Here is a 26495-nt window from a genome sequence, read left to right as displayed (position 1 = left end):
CTCGAGGAATATAAAGAATGTGAAAAGAATCTTAAGAAAGAAATTAGAAAATCTAAAAGAAAATATGAGGTTCCTTTGGCAAGTAAGGTGAAAATAAATCCAAAGGGTTTGGATTTACAGTTATATTAATAAAAAAAGGATAGTGAGGGATAAAATTGGTCCATTAGAGAATCAGAGTGGAGTGGACAACTATGTGTGGAGCCAAAAGAGATGGGGGAGATTTTGAACAATTTCTTTTCTTTGGTATTCACTAAGGAGAAGGATATTGTGTAAAGTAAGGGAAGCAAGTGGGGAAGTTATGAAAACTATGACAATGGAAGAGGAGGATGTACTGGTGCTTTTAAAGAATATAAAAGTGGATAAATCCCTGAGTCCTGACAGGATATTCCCTATGACCTTAAGGGAAGTTAGTGTAGAAATAGCAGGGGCTCTGACAGAAATATTTCAAATGTCATTAGAAATGGGGATGGCGCCGGAGGATTAGCGTATTGCTCATGTGGTTCCATTGTTTAAAAAGGATTCTAAGAGTAAACCTAGCAATTATCAACCTGTAAGATTGACATCAGTGGCGGGTAAATTAATGGAAAGTATTCTTAGAAATGGTATATATAATTATCTGGATAGACAGGGTCTGATTAGGAACAGTCAACATGGATTTGTGCGTGGAAGGTCACATTTGACAAATCTTATTGAATTTTTTGAAGAGGTTACTAGGAAAGTTGATGAGGGTAAAGCAGTGGATGTTGTCTATATGGGCTTCAGTAAGGCCTTTGACAAGGTGCTGCACTGAAGGTTAGTTAGGAAGGTTCAATCGTTAGGTATTAATATTGAAGTAGTAAAATGGATTCAACAGTGGCTGGATGGGAGATGCCAGAGAGTAGTGGTGGATAACTGTTTGTCTGGTCAGAGGCCGGTGACCAGTGGTGTGCCTCAGGGATCTGTACTGAGTCCAATGTTGTTTGTCATTTACATTAATGATCTGGATGATGGGGTGGTAAATTAGATTAGTAAGTATGCAGATGATACTAAGATAGGTGGTGTTGTGGATAATGAAGCTTGCAGAGAGATTTAGGTCCATTAGAAGAGTGGGCTGAAAGATGGCAGATGGAGTTTAATGCTGATAAGTGTGAGGTGCTACATTTTGATTGCTACATTGAGGTGCTACAATCATGGACATACATGGTAAATGGTAGGGCATTGAAGAATGCAGTAGAACAGAGTGATCTAGGAATAATGGTGCACATAGTTCCCTGAAGGTGGAATCTCATGTGGATAGGGTGGTGAAGAAAGCTTTTGGTATGCTGGCCTTTATAAATCAGAGCATTGAGTATAGGAGTTGGGATATAATGTTAAAATTGTACAAGGCATTAGTAAGGCCAAATTTGGAGTATTGTGTACAGTTCTGGTCACCAAATTATAGGAAGGACGTCAACAAAATAGAGAGAGTACAGAGAAGATTTACTAGAATGTTACCTGGGTTTCATCACCTAAATTACAGAGAAAGTTTGAACGTTAGTTCTTCATTCTTTGGAGTGTAGAAGGTTGAGGTGGGACTTGATAAAGGTATTTAAAGTTATGAGGGGGATAGACAGAGTTGATGTGGATAGGCTTTTTCTATTGAGAGTAGGGGAGATTCAAACAAGATGACATGAGTTGAGAGTTAGGGGGCAAAAGTTTAGGGGTAACACAAGGGGGAACTTCTTTACTCAGAGAGTGGTAGCTGTGTGGAACGAGCTTCCAGCAGAAGTGGTACAGGCAGATTCAATATTGTCATTTAAAGTAAAATTGGATAGGTATATGGACAGGAAAGGAAAGGAGGGCTATGGGCTGAGTGCGGGTCAGTGGGACTAGGTGAGAGTAAGCGTTCACACCCCTCCTGCAACCATGTTTCACTAATAGCTACAACATCATATTTCCAGATATCAATCCATGCTCTAAGCTCATCCACCTTTCTTAGAATGCTCCTAGCATTAAAATAAATACATTTAAGAAATTCTCCACCTCTTCCTCTCTGTTTATCTCTAACAGTGCAAAAAACTTTACTGTCTTCTTTTTCTTCCTTCTCCCATGCATCTGTTCCTACACTCTGGTTCCCTTCCCCATTTGTATCTAGTTTAAATCCACTGGAGCCTCTCTAGCAAACCTACCTGCAAGAATATTTGTCCTCCTCCAGTTCAGATGTAAACCATCGCACTGGAACAGGTCCCAACTTCCCTGGAAAACTGCCCAATTATCTATAAATCTGAAGCCCTCCCTCCTGCACCATGTCTTCAGCCACGTGTTGATCTGCACTATCTTACTATTTCTAAACCCACCTGCACGTGACACTGGTAGCAACCCTGAGCTAGATTGCTGGAGGTCCTATCCTTTAACTTGGCACCTAGCTCCCTAAACTCAGCTTTCAGGACCTCCTCACTCTTCCTCCCCACGTCATTGGTCCCAACATGGACCACGACATCCGGCTGCTCACCCTCCCTCTTGAGAATACTGAGAACCCGATCCGAGATATCGTGGACCCTGGCATCAGGAAGGCAACAGACCATCCGGGATTCTCGATCTCTTCCACAGAACCTCCTATCTGTCCCCCTCACTATTGAATTCCCTATCATGAATGCTCTCCTCTTTTCCCTCCTTCCCTTGTGAGCTGAGGGTCCACTCTCGGTGCCAGAGATGCAACCACTGCAACTTGTCCCTGGTAGATCATCCCCACCAACAGTATCCAAAACGGTATACTTATTGTTGATGGGAACGGCCACAGGGGTGCTCTGCTCTTCCTGTCTATTCACCTTCCCTCTCCTGACAGTCACCCAACTACCTGTCTCCTGACTCCTAGGGGTGACTATCTCCCTGGAACTCCTGTCTATTTCTGCCTCTGCCTCCCGAATGATCCGAAGTTCATCCAGCTCCAGCTCCAGTTCCCTAACACGGTTTGTCAGGAGCTGCAGCTGGATGCACCTTTTGCAGGTGTAGTCATCAGGGACAACAGTGCTCGCCCTGACTTCCCACATACCGCAAACAGAGCACTCAACTGCCCTAACTGCTGCCTCCATTACCTACTGCTAAGCTAATTGGATTAATTAAAGGAGCTTACCCAGCCTTACTTCACCTGGAGTGAAGCTTGTACTCAGCCTCTGCTCGCTTTTTAAAATTCCCCCGCTGATCTCAGAGGCCGACTTTCACGCACTTGCGCAGTCATGCCCCATTCAAACCTCGCCTCTGCCTGTTCTCGCCAAATGCCTGACTGAGCCAAAGCCGACCCACTCTGCCTCAGTCCACTCCGACAATGGCCACTACGATGATCACAATGGCCACTACGACAATCTTAGGCACCCTAGCTATATATATGTTTAAGACCTTTGCACAGAAATATATAGATAAAAAAATGATAAATATTTGTTAGGGTACCTGTTAATCTACATGTAAGAAAGCATTTCCTTGTCTTTCTAGCTTAAATCTCTTAATTCTGTATTTACTCTGCTCTCCACAGCACTGAGGCTGATACAGTGGCTTGCTCTTACTGCTCTGGGCTCCATGTCTCCATGTCTCCATTTCCATTTTGCTCCACAGTGTGATGAACTGAGGCTGAGGCTCCAGGCTTCATGTCTAAGGATGCACTTTAGTTCTGAGTGCTGTTGCTTGCTTTTGTTGTTTGGCACAATGTGTGTGTTTTTCACTCTCTCTGTGTATTGGGTCTTTTTTTAAATGGGTTCTTTCAGATTTCTTGTTTTATGACTGCCCGTAAGGAGATGAATCCCAAGGTTGTATAATTTATACATACTTTGATAATAAATATACTTTGACCTAATGCAACTCAAAAAGACTAAAACATCTGAGAGAGTACGTGATTCAGATTCAGACCGATTTATTTATCGCATGGACATCGAACGTACAGTGAATTGTGTTGTTTACACTAAAAACCAACATGCCCTAAGGATAAACATAAAAATTCTGCAGATTCCGGAAATCCAAAGCAGCACACACAAAATGTGAAGGAACTCAGCAGGTCAGGCAGTGAACAAACAGTCAACATTTCAGGATTGAGAAGGAAGGGGAAAGACACCAGGATAAAAAGGTGGGGGGAGGGGAAGGAGGCTAGCTAGAAGTTAATAGGTGAAGCCAGGTAGGTGGGAAAGGTAAAGGACTGGAGAGGAAGGAACCTGATAGGACATGAGAGTGGACCATAGAAAGGGAAGGAGAAGGAAACCCAGGGAGTGGCGAAAGGTAGGCAAAAAGAGGTAAAAGGCCAGAGTAGGGAATGGAAGAAGAAGGGAGGGTGGAGGTAATTTTATTTTACCAGAAGGAGAAATCAATATTCATGCCATCTGGTTGGAGAACCTTCCGCTTTTGTCAGATAGAGCACAGGTGCTTGACGAAGCATTCCCCCAATTTATGACAGGTCTCACCAATGTAGGGGAGGCTGCATCAGGAGCACCAGACACAGTAGACGACGCCAGAGATTTTCAGGTGAAATGTTGCCTGACCTGGGGGCCCTGAATGGAGTTGAATGGGTAGGTGTATCACCTAGGTTGCTTACAGGGATTAGTGCCAGGAGGGAGATTTGTAGGGAAGGACAAATGGACAAGGAAATTGCAGAGGGAGCGACTCCCTTGGAAAGCAGAAGGAGGTGGGGAAAGTAAAAATATGTTTATCTAAGGATGTGCTAGGGCCAGCCTGGAAGAGTCTCCGCATATAATAGTGCCAACGTAGCATGCCACGTGTTCAGCAGAACACACGCAACAACACAATAGTAAAATAACAACAGCAAACCAAGCCCATTCCCTACCCACCCACCGACCTATCCACTGACAGGCAGGCCTCCAAACCCCAGCATATGAAGGAAGTGGCTGGTTGAGGTAAATATGCACATTGTTTTGTTTTTCTGAGTTGGCAGAAAATAACTTGAGCTGCAGTTGGCAGCTTCCTTTACCATACTGTGGCTTTGCAAATATTTGTGCTTCCAAGGAATGTATTTCATGGAATAATAATCCCTCATTTCAGTAAATGTGAAAATGTAACTATTTACTTCCTAGCTTTGGTTGGCTTTGAGAAAGTGTTAGTGCATGCAGTTCCCCTGATCAAAATGGTGAGTGAGAGCCTTTTGGACCTCGATCCAGGGGACTTGGTCTGTCATTAATTCTTTGGGGTTTTTTTCCGTTCCATGGATGCCTATGAAGTGTAAGAATTTCAGGCTGTATATTGTATACATTCTCTGCTATTAAACTGAACCATTGAACCATTGAATCAGAGAGGGAGAGAGGGCAAAATGACAGTACAAACTCACAGTTCAAACTACCAGTGTTTCAAGAGGCATCAATGCCATCATTCTCAAGCACTACTTTTCTGCAGTGAATACGTTCATTAATAAATCTGTCAGGCTAATAGCTTACGTACCACACAAACAATGGCTTCCATGATAGAAGATTATTTACTGTCATTTTTCAGTACATGGGTGTAAATGAGAGCAAAGCGATTGTTTTGTTGTCGTCCTGACTTTGCTTGGATTATATTAGGAATCTTGAAAGTAGAAAAGCCTGCAAATGACAAGGAGAACAATGCAGTGGCTAGAATGAAGCATATTATTCCAGCTAAGTCTTGTTGTTCTGCTCTGCGCCCTGAGGCTCTTCGGGTGGCAACCTTGCCATTTCTTTGGCACTTGTCTGTTTTTAATGAGGCTGAGTTGCTAGCCCAGTGCTCAACCCAGCACGGATGGAAAGCGTGCAAGGAGCCGGCCGTGTTCAAACTCAGGACCACTTACCTTGGATGCCACTATGCCTCCAGCCATCAACACCTAAAGTTTTAACTTATGTTAATACAGTATGTAGTATTTCTTTCTTGTTTTAATCTCCTACATTTTATAAATGAAGCCAAAGATCTCTTTCACTTTTTCATCACCCTTCTCAGTTTAGAACATAGACCACAACATTTTATGGGTCCTTCATCCCACGAAGTTGTGCTCTGTGAACAATCTAACCTCCTATGTGGTCCATAACCCTTCATTCTTCTTTCATTCATATGTCTATAGAAGAATCTCATAAATGTCCCTTTTACATCAGACGCTACCACCAGCCCTTTTAGGGGACATCACCCCTAAACATTTTTCCACTCACCTTAAAGTGATTTCTGGTATTAGCTATTGCCACCATGGAAAAGAGATGCTGGCTCTCCACTCTATCTATGTTTCTTATAATCTTATGCACAACTATCAAGTTGTTCTTATACATCGCTATCAAGTCATCTTTCATCTTTCGTTGCCCCATAGAGTAGAGCCCCAGTTCACTCAACCTTTCCACATAAGATCTCTACTCCAAGCAACATGTTGCAAATCTCCTCTCCGTCCTCTCTAAAACATCCATATTCTTCCGACCATGAGGCAACCAGAAAAATAGTCCGAACCAGCTCAAGAACATATAAGATCGGATTAGATTGTGAGTTTTGTGTTGTTAAAAGTGTCGGTTCCCACCTTGTGAAAGAAATGGAGACTGAACAAAAGTATTGGCGCACACTTCTAGATCAAATAATTGAAGTTGTCAAGTTTTTAGCAGAACGAGGCCTTTCATTTCGTGGTAGTGATGAAACTGTTGGCTCTCCTCATAATGGAAATTACTTGGGGTTGTTAGAATCACTGGCCTAGTTTGACCCTTTTCTGGCAGAACGTATAAATGCTCATGCAAAACAAGGAAGGGGGCATAAATCATACCTAACTGAAACAACATGTGAGGAACTCATCAATCTGATTGGATCCAGCATACTGGATCACATTATTGGTGACGTGGAGAAATACAAGTATTATTCTGTTTCATTGGATTCTACTCCAGATATATCTCATGTGGACCAGCTGACTTTGACTGTGCACGGTTTTGCCATCTGGAGCAGTTCAAAGATATCTGAAGTTTTTGGATATGGAAGGTCATAGTGCTGACCAGCTCACTCAAAGTTTACTTGATTTATAAAAGGAAAATGACATTGATATAAAAGACTGACGTGGTCCAAGTTATGACAATGCCAGCAACATGAGTGGCAAATATAGTGGTTTATAAGCCCGAATTAAAGAGCTGAATGAGTTTGCGGATTATATTCCATGTTTTGCACATTCACTAAATTTGTTTGGAAAATGTGCTGCTGAATGTTGTCAAGAAGCATAAATTTTCTTTCAATTTGTAGAAAGCCTGAACACATTTTTTTCTGCTTCTACTTATCAGTGGGATCTCCATTCTGCTCCACTATCTGATGGTGGTGCTCATTTGCCCATTGTGAAAAGAATGTCAGATTCCAGGTGGTGAGCTCGTGCAGATGCAACAAAAGCACTTTTACACAGCTTTTCTGCAATAAAACAAGTCTTGGATGACATTTCAAATAACAATGATCAGAAGGCAGAGTGTCGACAACAGGCTCATGGACTACTTTCAACCATGGTGAAGTTGGAAACAGGAATAATGGTCAAATTGTGGGATCAAGTATTACAGCGTTTTCAAATGACCAGTGCTTCTTTGCAATCTTCTGGCCAAGACTTGAACACAGCTTGTGCACTCTATGAATCCTTGCATGGATATATTCAAGCTATGCGGTCTACTTTTTCAGACATTGAACAAAAAGCCAAGGATCTGACTAAGTTTGAAGATTATCAACAGCAAACTTGAAGAAAACACAGGCAAAATCATGCGTATGATGACTTCAGTGGTTCCAGCACTCTTGATCCACTTATTGAATCTCAAACGCCTTCTCAGAAGTTTAAAAGCCGAACGTTTCTTGCCATGATTGACAGCTTGCTTTCTGCCCGGTCAAAAAGGCAGAAGGGTGAATGGTGTTTTGGGATTCCTTCATCAGTTACAGTCGCTTACACCTGAAGAGATCGTAAAGAGGTCATCAAATCTTATTGAATCATATCCGGAAGATCTGGAAGAAAGTCTTGATGAAGAATTTGTGCAGTTTACTGAACTATTGAAAACTGAAGCAACACACACAAAATGCTGGTGGAACACAGCAGGCCAGGCAGCATTGATAGGAAGAAGCAATGATGACATTGGGGGCCAAGACCCTTTGTCCGGACTAACTGAAAGAAAATATAGTAGGAGATTTGAAAGTAGGAGGGGGTGGGGGAAATCCAAAATGATAGGAGAAGACCGGAGGGGGAGGGGTGAAGCCAAGAGCTGGAAAGGTGATTGGCAAAAGGGATACAGAGCTGGAGAAGGGAAAGGATTATGGATAGACATACCAGAATGGGAATGGGATGTGGAATTTATCCATGTCCTTCTCTACTGTCAAGATGAAACCACACTCAGGTTGGAGGAACAACACCTTATATACCGTCTGGGTAGCCTCCAACCTGATGGCATGAATATTGACTTCTCTAACTTCCATTAATGCCCCTCCTCCCCTTCTTAACCCATCCCTGATTTATTTATTCCCCCCTTTTTTCTCTCTCTCTCTGCCCATCACTCTTTGCCTGTTCTCCATCTCCCTCTGGTGCTCCCCTTCCCCGTTCTTTCTCCCTAGTCCTCCCGTCCCATGATCCTTTCCCTTCTCCAGCTCTGTATCCCTTTTGCCAATCACCTTTCCAGCTCTTGGCTTCACCCCACCCCCTCCGGTCTTCTATCATTTCAGATTTCCCCTCCCCCTCCTTCTTTCAAATCTCTTACTAACTTTTATTTCAGTTAGTCCTGACGAAGGGTCTCGGCCTGAAATGTCGACAGTGCTTCTTCCTATAGATGCTGCCTGGCATCAGAATTTTGTGTGTGTTGCTTGAATTTCCAGCATCTGCAGATTTCCTTGTGATTGCTGTTGAAAACTCATCTTCCTTCTCATATTGGCACCAAACAAGACCTTGTGAGTTACAGTTGTACCGTTTGATAGCTGACAATTCTTTGGAGTTGTGCTTTCCAAATGTAGAAAATGCCTTGTGCATCTAATTGTCACTCATGGTTACCAACCGTAGTGGAGAACGCTTATTTTCAAAACTGAAAAGGATTAAAAATGAACTAAGGAGCACCATGGGTCAAAACAGACTGAAGAGTCTCAGTCTAATGAGCATTGAACATGAATTACTGCGTGAAATAGACATTTCCAGTATCATCAACAAATTTGTTCATGCTAAATCTGGAAAATGTAACTTTTGAAATGTAGTTTTGTTATTTTTGACATTTCAAATTGATACCTACATGTAAGTAATACTATTGCTGAAGTGTCAGACATTTGTGTATTATCTGGCTGTATAGCAAATGAAAAAAATGAATTACTTTACTATGCAAGTAAATAATTTATGTTTTAACACTTTGGTGCATTTTTTAAATTTAGGGACACTTTATAACATATGCTACAGGCCCCACTGTAGCTTAATCCAGCTCTATAATAGAACACTTGAAGCCAAAATGAACATATATTTCAGACTACTTGCCTCAGGTAGGAATTTGGAGAAACGAGAAATTAAATTTTATTGAATATAATGTGTTTAATTGCATAATGGTGCTGACACTTTGCAATAGCGTCAAAAAGTGTTTTGATGATGGTTTTTGTCTGCAGTTAATGTCTGAGGCTTCTCGCTTAACTGTCCGACAATAATCAGCCAGCACTAATGGATTCCAGTTGCACTGATACTGCTTCTCCATCATGATAATGTCCTGGTGAAACCTTTCACCGTGCTCATCACTGACAGCACCAAGATTTGCAGCAAAGTCTAAATGGGAATGCAGAAAGTGAACACATATTGCATTTCATGGTTTTGTATGCATGCAGCTTGTCAACCAGCTGCATGTCGCCTGGTGCTCTGCTGTTGCCAAGAAAATTTTCCACAACGTCCTTGAACGCCTTCCAAGTGACTTACTCCATTTCCACTTAAAGTCCTTCGAATTTCCCGTCTTTAATGACCTGTTTGATTTGTGGTTCAGCAAAAATGCCTTCCTTAACCTTGGCATCAGTTATTCCTACTCGAATCATGAATTGAAATAACAAATAGATACAATTTCAAAAAATGGTGTGTCATAGGAAAATCTCATGGTGATTATCATGATCATCAGCCCAAAATCCTTAAATGCACCCAAAGGTATTTCAGAGGCAATATCTTAGTTGTCTAGTGTAATCAGCACACATAATACAAATTAATTAAATGTTATTTTTATTCTAATATTTAACACTTGAACAATCAGATCTAAGGAGGTTTCATTTAAATTACACAACTGATTCTTTTGTAAAATCAGAGAATTAAAGATGTCTTTCAAAGTCGCACTCTGATCCTTCTCCAATATAGACTAGCTTGTCCTTCTCCTTCAATTTCCCTTCCCTCTCCAAGTAAAACATCCATCAAATTCACATCCCCTCTTTTCCCTTCCTTACCCTTCCTCTTTACACTCCAGCCCCTTATTTTCCCTTTGCCTCCCTCTTGTACATTAAGTTTCTCCACTAGAGGATACCCAACGTTTGCAACCATACCTCACAGGTTTGTCATTTGGTTTAATTTCATGTTATCAAAACTTTTAAGTTTCTTGCTGCTTAATGAAAATGTTATCAATTAGCTAGATACTTTATGAATCCCAGAGGAAATTACAGTGTCACAGTAGCATTACAAGTGCACAGATATACAAATATTAGAAGAGAAATAGAAAGAATTTTTTTTAGATTCCCAGTCTAACAGGAGTTGGGGGGGGGGGGTCATCACCTCCTTGGCTATAGATTGACTCATTATAGAGCCAAAAGGCTAAGGGTAAGAATGACCTCATATAGTGCACCTCAGAGCAGCACAGTTGTCTTAATCCACAACTGAAAGTGCCCCTCTGTTCAGCCAACGTGGCATGCAGAGGGTGACAAGCATTGTCCAGAATTGCCAGGATTTTCCACAGGGTTCTACCACAGTCTCCAGTGTGTCCGGTTTGATTCCTATCCTACAGAGATAGCCTTTCTGTTGAGCCTATTGAGCCTGTGTTGATCACCCGTGTTGATGCCATTGCCCCAGTGCACCACTGCATAGAAGATTGTACTGGTGACTACAGAGTGGTAGAACATGTGAAGGGGAGGCCTGCATACATTAAAGGACCTCACTGTCCTCAGGAATTAGAGGTGATTCTGGCCATTCTTGTACACAGTCACTCAAGTCTGTCATCCAGGTGCACCCCCAGATACTTGTAGGTCCTCACCACATCCACATCATCACTATTAATAGTAACAAGGAACAATATAGGCTTAGTCTTCCTAAAGTCCATCACAATCTCTTTTGTCTTACTGATGTTGAGCTGCAGATGAGTCAGCTTGCACCATTTTACAAAGTGCTCCACCAGGGCCCTGTATTCGTCCTTCCGTCCTCCCTTTACACAACCAACTATTGCTGAGTCATCAGAGAATTTCTGCAGATGACGTGACTCAGTGTTGTATCTAAAGTCCGAGGTATACTGGTGAACTAGAAGGGAAAGAATACAGTGCCCCATGGGGCCCCAGTGCTGCTATAACCATGTCTGACTCGCAGCTCTGAAGCTGCACAAACTGTGGTCTGCAAGTTAGGTAGTCCATTATCCGGGATACAATGGAAGTGCCGACCTGCATTGAACAGAGTTTTCCCCCCAACAATGAGGGCTGTATGGTATTGAAGGCATTTGAAAAATCAAAAAAGCATGATCCTCACATTGCTGCCCTGCTTATCCAAATGGGAGTAGGCTCTGTTCAGCAGATAGATGACAGCGTTGTTGACTCCGGTGTGCTCCTGGTTAACCTCTCTTCTCTGTTTTGATGTTCTGGCATTATCTGGTAAGTTTATCACTGTACTTGTGCATACTTGCAATTGCACACACGACACCAGATCTTAAAACGGGGGTACCTCAAGAATGTTGCATCCATCAATACTGCCGTCAGGATGGGGGTATGAGAGCCCGAAGGCCCATACTCAACATTTTAGGAACAGCTTCTTACCATCTGCCATCAAATTTCTGAACATGAGTTAATTGATGGTCCATGAACTCATGAGCTGTCCCTCATTATTCCTTTTTTGCACCATTTATTTATTTTACTGGTATTGCTAATCATAGTAAATTTTTGTCTCGCTGCCACAGAACAACAAATTTCATGACATATGTAAGTCATAATAGAACATTTGAGGGAAGATCTATCCAATATTGAAAGGTCTAGACAGAGTAGATGTGAGGGGAATGTTTCCTATAGCGGGGGAGGCTAGACCCAGAGGGCACAGCCTCAGAATAGAGGGACATTCCTTTAGAAAAGAAATGAGGAGGAATTTTTTTAGCCAGAGTTTTCTGAGTGTGGAATTCATTGCCTCAGACAGCTGTGGAGGCCAAGCCATTGGGTATTTTTAAAGCAGAGGTTGATAAGTTCTTAATTGGTAAGGGTGTCAAATATTATGAGAAGAAGGTAGAAGAATGGGTTTGAGAGGGCTAATAAATAAGCCACAATTGAATGGTGGAGCAGACTTGATGGGCTGAATAGCTTAATTCTGCTCCTGTGTTTTATGAGCTTATAAATCTGGTTACAATTCTTATTTGACTTGGGGCTTTAGATTTGTCTCATTACAGTTTATCTGATGCTTGGCTTTACATAATGGTATAAGCAACAAATGTATGTGATTTGCATCTTTTTTTTGATGAAAATCTGTTCGGAGATACTGAATTTTCAAAGTAAAGTACATCCATTGTTCATAATAAACCTCCTTGTCATAAATTGTCAGTCAGAGTTTATGAGAAACAACTTATAAAAGATCTTGACCTACTCTCAGCAAGCTGCAAGAACAAAAATTAGAAAGCAGTAACAAGAAGGTAAAAATATAATGCATGGATACATAAATACTTGGGTGTGTAAGACTCACTCCCTACCCATGCATGTTATCTGCTCAAGCATCTCTTCCATTGCAAAAAGAGCAGGTGTTGAAATTGGCTCACAAATTGAAGAATCTGACAACATATGATTTATCTTACATCAGCATTCCTCTGACATGCAGACTTTGTCCCTTATTGTAGTCTTGGCTACAGTACCAGAATAAACTACAATATCTTTTTTTTAAAAGGAGAAAATTTATCCCCTACACTTGCAACCACTCAGTGAGGAGTGATTCTATGGCTCCTGTGAGTACGTGGCCTGTGGATGCACTCAGGCAGTATGGTCGCGTAGAGGTTAGCACGGTGCTTCATAGTACCAGATACCTGAGTTCAATTCTCACCGCTGCCTGTAAGGAGTTTGTACGTTCTCCCTGTGACCACATGAGTTTTCCCTGTGTGCTCCAGTTTCCTCCCACCGTCCAAAGACCTACAGGTTGGTAGGTTAATTGGGCATTGTAGATTGTGATTAGGCTCGGATTATATTTGTGGGATTGTTGGACATCACGGCTCAAAGGACTGGAAGGGCCTACTCCGTGCTTTATCTCAATAAATGATTTTTTAAAAAATGTGTTCCACTGGTAGACAAAGAGCACAGAAACAGGCCCGTCGTCCCACCTTGTCCATGCTGAACTATTATTCTGCCTAGTCCCATTGACCTGCAGCTACACCATAATCCTCCACACCCCTCCCACCCAATTACTTATCCAAACGCCTCTTGATTAAGTAAATTACCAAAGAAACCTTGATGCTTCTGTCCCATCAAATATGGCCGTAAACATAGAATGAGTTGACTTGAATCACCACAGTAAACACCAAGACCTAGAATCAAAGAACTGCGCTTGAAATTGGATTCACACTGTCCACAGAGGTTGGATTTGAAACTTGGCAAGAACTCCTTGAAAAGAGATTTGATAGTCTTACTTAATTGTCTCTACATCCATCGTGTGTGTGTCTGGGCACAGCTTCATATTATTGAACAGAGGTTCCTTGTAAAGTTTTCTGCAGTCAGGAACCTCACTATGTCATTCCTCTCTCTGCTTGCTAATGCTTTACTGAAGTTTATTAGATCCATGTTTAACTGGATAATCTGGTCTCGTTCAAATGAAACACACCCACAGAGAAAAAAAAACTATTGCAGTCAGCTGATTTTAAAAAAAGTTGTAGAAAGATATTTGATAAACTACAATAAATGGCTCAGTCTCCTCTCATTCTTCCTTTGAAATACATTTTTTTTCTCTTTCGTTCTCTCCTATTGAAGACAAAAACATCTTGAGGATAATCGAACATCCCTGTTGCTGGAAGTCTAGAATGTGACAACAGCTTTTAAGGATTGTAGAATTCTTTAACAGTAATTTAAGTGCACTCTTCGGTTTTGTTTGCCAGCTGGGGATTCTTGTTAATCCACTTCTACGGAAGAAAACAAATTGAGGTTATTCTGTTAGCAGCATAAATATTCTAGGAAGGATAAATTGGAAATAGTGAATGTGCAATATCTCAGGTGGAGTAGGAATGGGATTAATACTGTCAGCATTTCTACCATCTCTACCACCATAGGGCAGAAGGTAAAGGAGACTGAACCTCACACCAACAGGTTCAGAAACAGTTGTCCTGCAACCATCAGGCTCCTGAACCAGTGTGGGTAACTTCACTCACCTCAAAGCTGGACTGACTCCACAACCAGGCACTTGCTTCCAACCACTCTACAACTCGCATTCTCGGTATTAATTATCTAGTTTTCTGTTAAAATTTGCACAATTTGGCTCTACTGTGTGGGTGATTTGCATGCCCACAAAAGCATGCAGTACCCTCCCAAACCAAAAGCCATGGATGAACCAGAAGCTTCATAGACTGTTGAGAGCTAGGTCAGTGGTATTTAAGTCTGGCAACCCAGGTCAGTATAAGCAAACCATCTATGACTCGCAGAGGGCTATTTCAAGAGCCAAGGAACTATTCTGGAAGAGTTTGGAGGTGACATTAGATGCATGACAACTCTGGCAGAGTTTGCAGGCCATTACTTCCTACGAAGCAAAACCCAACATCCTGAATGGCAAAGATGCATCACTACCAGATGAGCTCAACGCCTTTTATGTTTACTTTGAAAGGCAGATTAAAACCACAGCTATGAGGAGCCTTGCAGCATCAGGTGACCCTGTGTTCTCTGTCTCTGAGGCCGAAGTCGAGCTGCCTTTTAAGAGGCTGAACCCTCGCAAGGCAGCAGGCCCGACAGAGTGCCTGGTAAGACTCTGAAAACCTGTGCCTACTAACTGGCAAGGGTATTCAAAGACTCCTTCAATCTCTCATTGCTATGGTCAGAAGTTCCCACCTGCTTCAAACGGGCAACAGTTATATCTGTTCCCAAGAACAGCAGCATGAGTTGCCTTAACCACAATCGTCTGGTACTGCTCACATCTAAAGTGATGTTAGTCAATGCTGGAATCAACACCTGTCTCAGGAAGGACCTGGATCCACTGCAATTTGCCTATCAATAGGTCCAAGTTGCCACGATAGGTCAATAGCAGACGCGATCTCAAGGCTCTCCGCATGGCCTTGGATCACCTGGACAATGCAAATACCTAGGTCAGGATGCTGTTTATTGACCATAGCTCAGCGTTTAACACCATCATCTGACAGTACTGATCAAAAAGCTACAGAATCTAAGCCTCAGTACTTCCCTCTGCAATTGGATCCTCGATTTCCTAATTGGAAGACCACAATCCATGCAGATTGGAAGTAATATCTCTATCTTGCTAACAATCATCACTGGTGCACCTCAGGGATGTGTGCTTAGCCCACTGCTCCACTCTTTATATACCCATGACTGTGTGGCTAGGCATAACTCAAATACCATCTATAAATTTGTTGACGATACAAACATTGTTGCCAAATTTTCAGATGGTGACGAGAAAGCTCACAGGAGTAAGGTATACCAGCTAGTTGAGTGGTGTCGCAGCAACAGCCTTGCACAACGTCAGCTAAGCCAATGAGCTGATTGTGGACTTCAGGAAGGGTAAGACAAGGGAACATGAACCAATCCTCAGAAGTGGAGAGGGTGAGCAGTTTCATGATCTTAGGTGTCAATACCTCTGAGGACCTAATGCAGATGCAACATATTGATGTAGCTATAAAGAAGGCAAGACAGTGGCTAAGTTGCATAAGGAGTTTGAGGATATCAAGTAAAACACTCGTAGGTGGCATTTGGTGAGTTCAAGTCTCTTGTTCCCATTTAATATTAAGGGAGTGTTATACTTCAGTAAATGACATCTCTCAGAAAATATAACAGTTCAAGTCTCTTTCCCATTACATTAAATTACTGTGGACAGTGGAAAATAAGGCACTTCCCTTCTCCATAAGACCACACGAGCAGGAGGCATAGGAGCAGATTTAGACCATTCAGCCCATTGAGTCTGCTCCATCATGGCTGATTTATTAATCCTCTCAACCTGATTATCCAACTTTTTCCCCATAACCTTTGAGATCCTTGCTGATCAAGAAGCTATCATTTTCCACTAAATATACCTAAAGTCCTGGCTCTCAAAGCCATCTGTGGCAATGAATTCCTTCTCCTCTCTGTTCTAAAGGGACATCCTTATATTCTGAAGCTGTGTCCTCTGGTCCAAGAATCACCCACTGTAGGAAACATCCTCTGCACGTTCATTCTATCTAACCCTTTCAATATTTGATAAGCTTCAGTGAGATCCTCCTCATTCTTCTAAATTCTAGCGATTACATGCCCAGAGTTACCAAATGCTACTCATAAAGTACTGGGCAAAGGTCTTAGGCACATATACATAACCATGGTGCCTAGGTCTTTTACACAATGCTGTTTTTGTCAATGCAGAGTGGAGAGCGAGTTTGTAAACCTGTAGGGAGAAAAAGACACTGGGAATGGCAAGGGTAGAGTGCCATTGGAGGGTGTGGGACAGTTGGCAGAGAAGGAGTGCCAGGTGTAGTGGGGGGTGGTGTGGATGCAGACACATCACTCTTGAGTCCAATCAATTTGTTTACTGATCATTACAGAACATCGGTCTGGTGCTGCTGCACTCCTTCCACTCTCACTTCCCCCTTTCCCAACCATGATTCCCCCCTTCCTGCCCCCTTCCCCCTCTCAGTCCACAATAGAGACCCATATCAGAACCCGGTTTATCATCACTCACATATGTCATGAAATTTGTTTTTTTTCTGCTGCAGCAGTTCAGTAAAATATATAAAATTACTACAGTACTGTGCAAAAGTGTTAGGCACCTGAGCTATATATATGTGCCTTCGGCTTTCGCACAGCACTGTACATTAACACTTTCATTCCCAGGATCATACTTGTGAACCTCCTCTGGACACGTTCCAATGTCAGCATATCCTTGCTTAGTTAAGGGGCCCAAAACTGCTCACAATCCTCCAAGTGCAGTCTGATCGATGCCTTACAAAGCCTCAGCACTACAACCTCGCTTTTGTTTTCTTGTCCTCTTGAAATGAATGCTAACATTTCATTTGCTTTCGACACTAACGACTCAACCTGAAAGTTAACCTTTAGAGAATCCTGCACAAAGATTCCCAAGTCCCATTGCGTCTCTGATTTCTGAATTTGCTTCCTGTTTGGAAAACATTCAACACCTTTATTCCTTCCACCAGAGTGTGTGAACATTCATTTCTCTATTCTATATTGTATCCACCTAATCTGTCCCACTCTTTCTGACTCTCTGCTTCCTGAGCGCTAACTCCCATTCCACCTATCTTTGTATCATCTGCAAACTTAGCCACAAAGCCATCAATTGTGTTATCCCAATCACTGACATATAACATGAAAAGAAATGCTCCCAACAGCAGCCACTGTGGAACACCACGAGTCACTGACAGTCAAACAGAGAAGAACTTTTTTAATTCACTTTTTGCCTCTTGCCAGTCAGCCAATCTTCTATCCTTGCTAGTATCTTTCCTGTAATACCACGGGCACTTATCCTGTTTGGTACCCCCATGTGCAGCACCTTGTCAAATGACTTCTGTAGGTGCATCACAATGAACATTATCAAGTGAATAGATTATCTGGCTGTTACCAAACAGCAGTTTAAAGGACGTACAAGATGTAAATTGATTTCTGTGTTCAGCACCACACTCAGAATGCTGGAGGGACTCGGCAGGTCAGGCAGCATCAACGGAGAGAAATCAGCAGCCACCATTTCAGGCCGAGACAGCTCCTGCTGAGTTCCTCCAGCGTTTTGTGTGCGTTGCACAAGATTTCCAGATTCTGCAGAATCTCTAATGTCTGTGATTTCTGTGATTCTACTACTACAATGGTATTCAAGTTTGTTTATTGTCGTATGCATGTATGCCCAGGATATACAGGCCTTGACAAAAATAGTTTTTTTTGCAGCAGCAGCATTTGAGGACCTCTCCATTGGTCAGGGTCGACCATGGAGATTGTCTATGTGATATGCAAGCCAGCAGTATGAAATGGAGAGCAAGCTGCTGCCCATGCAGCAGGCTCCCTCTCGCCACGCAGCTGATGAACCCAATGCAACAGCAGAGACCGATACTGCTTGGCATCAGCAGCATTGCAGGGACCCTAGGGACTTCAGCTCTGGATTTTTCCTCGGGGTTTACTCCTGAAGCCTTCCCTCTCCAATACCAGCACATCCTCCTGTAGAGTCTCTCCTGACTGGTTGCAGCATGGTCTGATGTAGCAATTCCAGTGCAAAGGAGTGCAGGGAGTGATGGATAATGGACAATCACGGGCACAGCCCTCCCCACCACTGATAGTATACACAAGCAGTGATGCCTCAAGAAAGCAGAATCTATCCTAAAGGATATATAGTACAGAATATGTAGTCCCACAACACAAAGTTCAAGAAGAGTTACTTCCTCAGGCAATCAAGTTCTAGAATTGACTTGCACCATTCTAACCTTACCTCAGCAATGGAGAAACACTTGCTACTATGGACTTATCTCTGACTGTTTTCTTTTCCACTAATGTCTTAAGTCTCTTTCAGGTATGCGTACCCTGAAGAAGTTTAGATCTTTTCTTCAATGCAAGTTCAGTAAGACCCTCTTTCACTGCTCCCCCCTTTGTTTGTCTCGAACTCTTTGCACCTATCACTTGTCAGCTTGTACTCCTTTCCTTCACCGATCTTCTCATTATAGCTTCTTCCCCTTCCTCTACAATCCTGATCAAAGTCTTGGCCCAAAAGACTAACTGCTTACACCTCTCCATAGATGTTACCTGACCTACTGAAATCTTTCAGCACTTTGAGTGTGTGTGTGTTAGTTACTCTGGATATCTAGACCCTGCAGAATCTCTTGTATTAATGAACTTCAAGGCATTATTTAATAAGCATCCATTCTTCAGACAGGAAGTGTTCCACTAAATGCAGTTCCTACACATGTGAGAAATCAGGACTTGCAAATTGATCTATTGTTTTTCCACCTGCCCTCTGATGCGCACTTTCATTGCTTACCTGAAAATCGCCATTGTACTCCTCAAATAGTCCTTTGAACTTCTCTCCAGCATCAGGGATTGGTTGGCACATTTTTGACACAAATTTACATCTGGAGGAAATACAAAATGCCAAATCATTTTCAGTCAGAATACGTTAGGGAAGAGGAGACACATTTATTGGATTTGTCTAATCATACTAAAAAGAGCACAGGATCAGAAAATGAAGGGAACAGTTTGAATGGAGAGGAGGAGAAAATGTTTCACTCAGAGGGTATCTGAAATTCCCTGCTTGAGTCAATGATTCAAGGTAGAAGCCTGCCACACATTGGACGAGCACTTAACCAAGTGTAACCGACAAAATAATCTCTCAAATATTTACATACTCTGTGATGGTAGTGAAATTCTTGCTGCAGGAAATGATAATAATACATGAAATCTTAGAAACACTCAGCTGGTGGTGTAGTATCAGATATTTCCAAGTTGATAATTTAATTCTAGACTTCCATCATTTGATTGTCATGATGACTTTATGAATTAAGTATATCTTTAGCAAAATAATATAGAGGACTTTGGACTAAAAACATAAGAAATAGGAGCAGGAGTCAGCCATCTGGCCCGTCGAGCCTGCTCCACCATTCAATAAGACCAGGCTGATCTGGCCACAGACTCATCTCCACCTACCTGCCTTTCCCCCATAACCCATAATTCCCCTACTATGCAAAATATTGTGTGCAATATTCCAAATACTGGGCCCAATATTTGGTTACCTGAAGAATTGAAAAACTGCATGCAAACTTCACAAGGACGTTGCTAGCAATGTTCCCTTTAATGTGTAATGACCAGTGTGCACAAAAATCTTGTGTTGTGCAATTTTTGCCCAGTTTCAACAACATGTGCACACTGAATTTTTAAGTGGAAGCAAACCTGAAGTTGTTCTAAGGATAATGAACTACCAAGTTCAGTATGTTGTTCATTGTTTAAAAGAAATAAAATAATACACATCACATAATCTTATTTCTCATATACTATATGACAGAATGTAATAATGTCAATTTTTTCATATGCTGTTGAAGTTGTTTGAAACAGTCAAACAGAATTATAAAATTACGAAGCCAGTTGACAAAATATCCAGAAAGGTATTTTATTTGAAGATCATTGCATAAGACAGATTTTGTAGCATAATTTCATTAGAGACATAAAGTTGAACAAGATAATGAACATATTTAGGTTGGTTAGCCATTTTTTCCTCACTCCTGTCTAGGCATTTAGAGAATCAATAATTATTTCAATAAAAACAGTATTCATAAGCCAGTTCTAAAGTTTGCAGACAAGTCATTGCAAACTCCATGTCCACAACAGAAACTGGAAACTGGTGCAATCACGAAATATAAGTAACACGCCAACGAAGGAAGAGTGATAACTTTTTGTGTGCAGTTTAAATTCCTTTGTGTGTTCATAGCAAAAGATGTGTGTGCGTGCACATTTTAGAAGGAACATTAGTTGCCAGGTTAAACAGGTTAGAACTTTATTCCTTAGAGCATAGAAGAATGAGGGGAGATTTGATCAAGGTATACAAAATTGTGAGGGATATAGATAGGGTGAATGCAAATGGGCTTTTTCCACTGAGGTTGGGCAAGACTACAGCCAGAGAACATGGGTTAAGGGTGAAAGGTGAAATGTTTAAGGCAAACATGAGGGGAAGCTTCTTCACTCAGACAGTGGCAGGAGTGCAGAACGAGCTGCCAGCAGAAATGGTGAATGCAGGTTCAATTTCCCTATTTAAGAGAAATTTGAATTGCTATGTGGATAAACAGATTAACAGTTCAGCATGGACTAAATATGTTAAAATGTCTGTTTCTGTGCTGTAGTGTTCTGTGACTCTATGGCGACAAATTCTGTGAAGACAGAATGGGCAGAATACTTCTTTATTACCTAAAATGGAACTTAGGCCAAATGGCTTCTTTCAAAAGGATTGTTCAATTTAATTTTAGAAGGATTCTATTGAAGAAGAACATGCTTTCAGACAGTCCTCCTCAGTAATTTCTCCACACAATCTAAATTCAAGTTAGATAGTTATGTGGGTGTTGGGTGAGATAGATATCTTGGTTTATTATTTAATCAGTAATTTGTGGTTTGCAGACACTGGATCCAATTACAAGCACACATTCCAAGCCTGTGTTGGAAACCAAGATGACTACATTAGCCTGCATACAGCTGGGGCTTTCACCATCTCCTTTAAAGTTCAAAAATTTTGAAGTTCGAAGTAAGATTTATTATTAGAGTACATACATGTCACCACATACAACCCTGAGATTCTTTTTCTATAGGCATACTTAGCAAATCTACAGAACAGCAACTGTAAACTATAAATATCAGGAACTACTAACTGCTAATAGACTTTGCCAATGCAGATATAAATAAATAGCAATATGTAATGAGCATGAAATAATAATATAATATTTAAGAGTCCTTAAATGAGTGGAGCTATCCCCTTTTGTTCAAGAGCCTGATGGCTGAGGGGTAGTAACTGTTCTTGAACCTGGTGGTGCAAGTCCTGAGGCACCTGTAACTTCTACCTGTTGGTAGCAGTGAGAAAAGAGCACGGCTTGGGTGGTGAGTATCTTTGATGATGGATGCTGCTTTTCTACGGCAAAGTTTCATGTAGATGTATTCAATGGTTAGGAAGGTTTCCCCTGTGATGTACTGGGCCGAATCCACTAACTTTTGTCGGATTTTCCACTCAAAAGCATTGCTGTTTCCATACCAGGCCATAATGCAGCCAGTCAGCACGCTTTCTACAAAATATCAATAGAAATCCACAAGGTTTTCGATGGCAAGCCGAACCTCTGCAGGATCCTGAGGTAGTAGAGATACCGTCGTGCTTTCTTCACCGTAATTTCATCAGTAGGTCAACCTGACTGGCAGGTTTAGCCTCCAATCACTGAGGGCTAGCAGGTAACAAGCCATAGAAGGTTGATTCTCTGACAGATGGATTGGGTTGAGGGTTTTAGTCTAATGAGAGTGTGGAGGGTCAAACCCGGGTAGCAGCTAAGCCTTGTCGAGTGCAGCGTAAAAATGACATCTCTTTTTTTTTCCTTAAGCACTCCTTGCTTCTCTAGAGCTACTAAGTTTCACCAAGACCAGGAAAGTCAGGATTGAATATGTAAACTAGGCCAAGTATAGAGGCTGTCTGACCTACTGAGTTCCTCTAGCATTTTGCATGTGTTGTAAGCCCTAACCTTTATTTTATGATAGTTAAGCCTTCCACTGGTCTGGCTGATTCCAAGCTTGTTCTATTAACACATGCAAAATGCTGGAGGAACTTAACAGGCCAGGCAGCCAATATAGAAAAACTTAACCAGTCGATGCTTCAGGTTGAGACCCTTCATCAGGACTGAAAAAAAGATGAGAAGTTAGAACAAGAAGGTGGGGGAGTGGAGGAAGAAATACAGGGTAGGGGAGGGGTGAAGTAAAAAGCTAGAAGATTGGTGAAAGCAATAAGAGGTTGGAAGAAGGGGCATCTGATAGGAGGGTGTAGAAGACCATGAAAGAAAAGGGGGAGGAGCACCAGAGGGAGGAGATGGGAGTTAGGGAGATAAGGTGCAAGAGGGAAAAGTGAAGGGCGGGGGGGGGGGGGATTACCTGTGTGTGGCCTCAATGCAGCAGTAAAGGAGGCCTTAGATTCACATGTCGGAATAGGAATGGGAAGTAGAAGTGTAATAGGTGACCACTGGGAGATCCCACTTTTTCTGGCGGATATAGCATAGGTGCTCGGCGGTCTCCCAGCTTGCGTTGGTTTGCACTGATATACCGTAGGCTATTGTCTGTTTTTTTCCAATGGTCATGGATTCACATTTTAGGTAGCAACAACAGGGTATTTACTTCTATTTATTTATTGTGATCCAGCACGGAATAGGCCCTTCTGGCTCTTTGAGCTGCGCTGTCCAGCAATCCCCCTATTTAATCCTGCTCTAATCACATGACAATTTATATTGACCAATTGACCTACCAACCTACCATCTTTGGACTGTGGGAGGACCTGGAAGAAATTCATGCAGTCACGGGGAGAACATACAAATCCCTTATAGGCAACGGTGGGAATTGAACCCTGTGTTGCTGGTACTGTAAAGTGTTGTGCTTGCCATTACACCACCATGTTGCCACAAATGCTAAAGCCAAACTCAGACTTTGGGTGCAGTGTGGTCTTCAGACTATTAAAGCCATAGAATTTTCAGTGAAGTACAACAAAGAATTATAGAGGTGGACAAAACCAAGAGAATAATGATTACAAAATATTGGGCAGGGTAGATAATGGAAGATAGAGATGATGTGATTGCAGTTTTAAAAATTATGACTAAGATGAAGGGTCGTGAGCTATAACATTGACTCTTTATCCCCTTCCACAGATGCTGCATGACTTGTTGAGTTTTTCCAGCAGTTTTTGTGAGTTACATAGAATTGCAGGGAATGTTTCCTCTTGTGAGGAAACCCAAACTAAATGAGCATAAATACTGGATATTTACTAATAAATCCAACGGGAAATAATAAGTAACTTGTTTACACAATTAATGTCAACTTAGTCCCACAGGTAGAAATTGTGGTAAAGAGCATAAATATTTATTTTACAGATTCTGGCCAAGGTTGATTTTTCCCTAGGGTGTAGGAGAATAAGGGAAGATTTAATAGATGTATGAAAAGTAATGAGGGATACTGATCAGGTTTGGGTGGCAGGGTGGAGATATTTCTCCACCAAAGGAGGTGTAAGGCACTCCTTCTCTCTACTAGCCTGCAGATCACCCTTGGGTAAGGTATAGCACCTGCTTAGGCCCCACCATCCCCAATCAGGGTCTCGTGAAGCCCGGGCAGCAGGAGGTCGATGGTGATGTGAGCAGCTGGTGTATATCACAAGTCCTGGTTATGCGACCACTGACACCAGGCAGACAATCTCTGAAGGGTATTGAGAATGGGTGGGGTCACCCATCTTGGAAAGACACTGCCTAGAAGAAGGTAATGGCAAACTATGTCTCTAGAAAATGTAGCCAAGAACAATCATGATCATGGGACTATGATTGCCGACATCATACAACATGGCACATAATGATGATGATGATAATAGATAGGGTTAACAAAAGCATGCTTTTCTCACTGAGGTTGGATGAAACTAGAACTAGAGATCACGGGTTAAGGGTGAAAGGTGAAATGTTTAAGGGGAACATGAGGGGGATCTTCTTCACTCAGACCAGCCGGTGGTGAGGGTGTGGAATGAGGTGCCAGCAGAAGTGCTGGATATAGGTTCAATTTCAGCATTTAAGAGAAATTTGGATACTACAAGTACAGGCTTTTAACATTATAAATTGGCCGGTTGTTTGTTATATCTCCCTCTCGCTGTGAAACAGGGACACCTCTTTTCCTTTATTAGAGAAAGAGAGATACGGTATTTTGAATTAACTGGTGAATGAATAGTCTTTGGGGCACTGCATGTCTGTGCCTTTATTGATGCTTTGCTGCACGCTTGAGTGCTCGGTGGGGGGCACCGATGCTTTTTTGCTGGTGCGGAGGGGGGTCGTGGCCTTGCTGCTGATTGTGCGTGGGAGGGGGGAGCTGGGCGGGGTCTTTGAGGTTCTAACGTTTGACTGTCCTTCATTCTTTGGGCACTCCTCAGTTTTTGTGGATGTTTGCAAAGAAAAAGAATTTCAGGAAGTATATTGTATACATTTCTCTGACATTAAATGTACCGATTGAAACACTGATGGGAGGGGTATGGAGGGTTATAGTCTGGCTGTAGGTCAATGGGGCTAGGCAGAATAACAGTTCATCATGAGCCAACTGGGCCAAAGGTCTGTTTCTGTGCTTTAGTGGTCTATGACTCTATATATTGAAAGAAAAGGGGAAAGGAAAAGATGGAAGGCAAGGAAACACAGGGAAAGAATAAATGACCAGTTGGGAGATGAATGCCGGTGGATCAAAGATAATTGGGCCATTGGTTAATTGGAACCACCTCTTATTTTGGACAACTCTTAAAGAACAAAAATTGATCAAGAAAATAGCCGGCAATTCCTCCATTTATTTGGGACACTATGCTGCTTAAATGGGTCAGGAGACTGTTGCTAACTAGCGTCAGACGTGTTTACTTGTGTGGCCATTAGACCTATTAGACACTACACCAAGCTTAGAGCAAACAGGTTTTAAATTGCATCAGTTGCACATGCTTGTATTGTGTTATCCATTTCGGCTGATGGATGATGATTCACAAAACAGTCCTTTTTGATAATTTTGATACCAGGAAGATTATTGTTCAAAAGTGATACTACTTCATGCAGAAAGGCAACAAAGACAGACCATTATCTGCACCAGGTATCTGTGCTGATTTTGTTTATTTACAATGAATCAAAAGAACATGGCATCGCAAGTCATGTATTTAATATTTCAATAATATTTGAATAATTGTTTAAATATCCATTCATGTTCATTTAAATAATTTATTACAGGTTTTATGTATAAATACATTCATTGCATTTGTCATCACACTACCATATGATACATGCGTGTCTCATATTCCCGGACTCCCCACGTCCTCTTTTGAATTAGTTTAGTGTTTTGAAGTCATAAAACTTAACAGCATATACCGGATGAATTCCTCTGTCAATAATTATTAGGAACTAATACACAGCTTGACAGTACTGCAGTGGCATTCTCAGTGTTCTAACTTGTTCTGTATTTCATTTAAATAAATAACTTGTTACGAGGTTAAATGGTAGTTTGTCTTATTTTATATCCTTTTAACTATTTCCATGAGACTTTGGTGAACAGGGTCAGCCACCTAATTGTGCCAAATGTACTGGTCCTGATCTGTCTCAGTTAACCGGAATCAATTGCTTCATTGGTTCACCTGTCCAGCAACTTGAGGTTGAAAGAAAATACAGTATAAGGATATCTGTATGTTTCCATGTACATGTGATAAATAAAGCTAGTATCTCTCTTTAAGTGAATGAAGTATGTCGGATTAGACATGGTTCTATGGAATAGTGGGATGAGTTTGTGGGATAGAATGGCCTGTTCAGTATTCTTGCTGCTTATGATGCCATACAGTAGTATTAAAGGGCATGTGTAAAATATTTTTAAAGAAATAGATTTTAAATGCAAAGAAAAAAATTAAAGGACAGCAGTTCAGTAGCATGGAGACATAACAGGAGCTATAGGTGCAAGGCACAGGCAATCCAGTGAAAATGTTGGATGCTAAGAAGCACAGAATGAGTGGACAG

At 41.7% G+C, this 26495-nt stretch overlaps 1 protein-coding gene across 1 annotated transcript in view; it reads right to left on the bottom strand.

The window, feature by feature from the left end:
* Nucleotides 1–14035: 14035 nt before the first annotated feature.
* The window catches only part of LOC132391074 (interleukin-5 receptor subunit alpha-like), an 88763-nt gene continuing 76303 nt past the window's right edge, over nt 14036–26495 (bottom strand). Inside the window, exons 11-12 of the mRNA XM_059963798.1 lie at nt 19253–19343; nt 14036–14213 (exon numbers count right to left, since the gene is read on the bottom strand). Coding sequence (XP_059819781.1) covers nt 14160–14213; nt 19253–19343 — 145 coding nt within the window. The 3' untranslated portion in view covers nt 14036–14159. The remainder of the gene's footprint in view (nt 14214–19252; nt 19344–26495) is intronic.

The sequence above is a fragment of the Hypanus sabinus genome, chromosome 3 (assembly GCF_030144855.1).
Source record: "Hypanus sabinus isolate sHypSab1 chromosome 3, sHypSab1.hap1, whole genome shotgun sequence".
NCBI classification, from domain to species: Eukaryota; Metazoa; Chordata; class Chondrichthyes; order Myliobatiformes; family Dasyatidae; genus Hypanus; species Hypanus sabinus.
The sequence above is the reverse complement of the archived record's forward strand: the minus strand, read 5'-3'. Positions and strand labels throughout refer to the sequence as shown.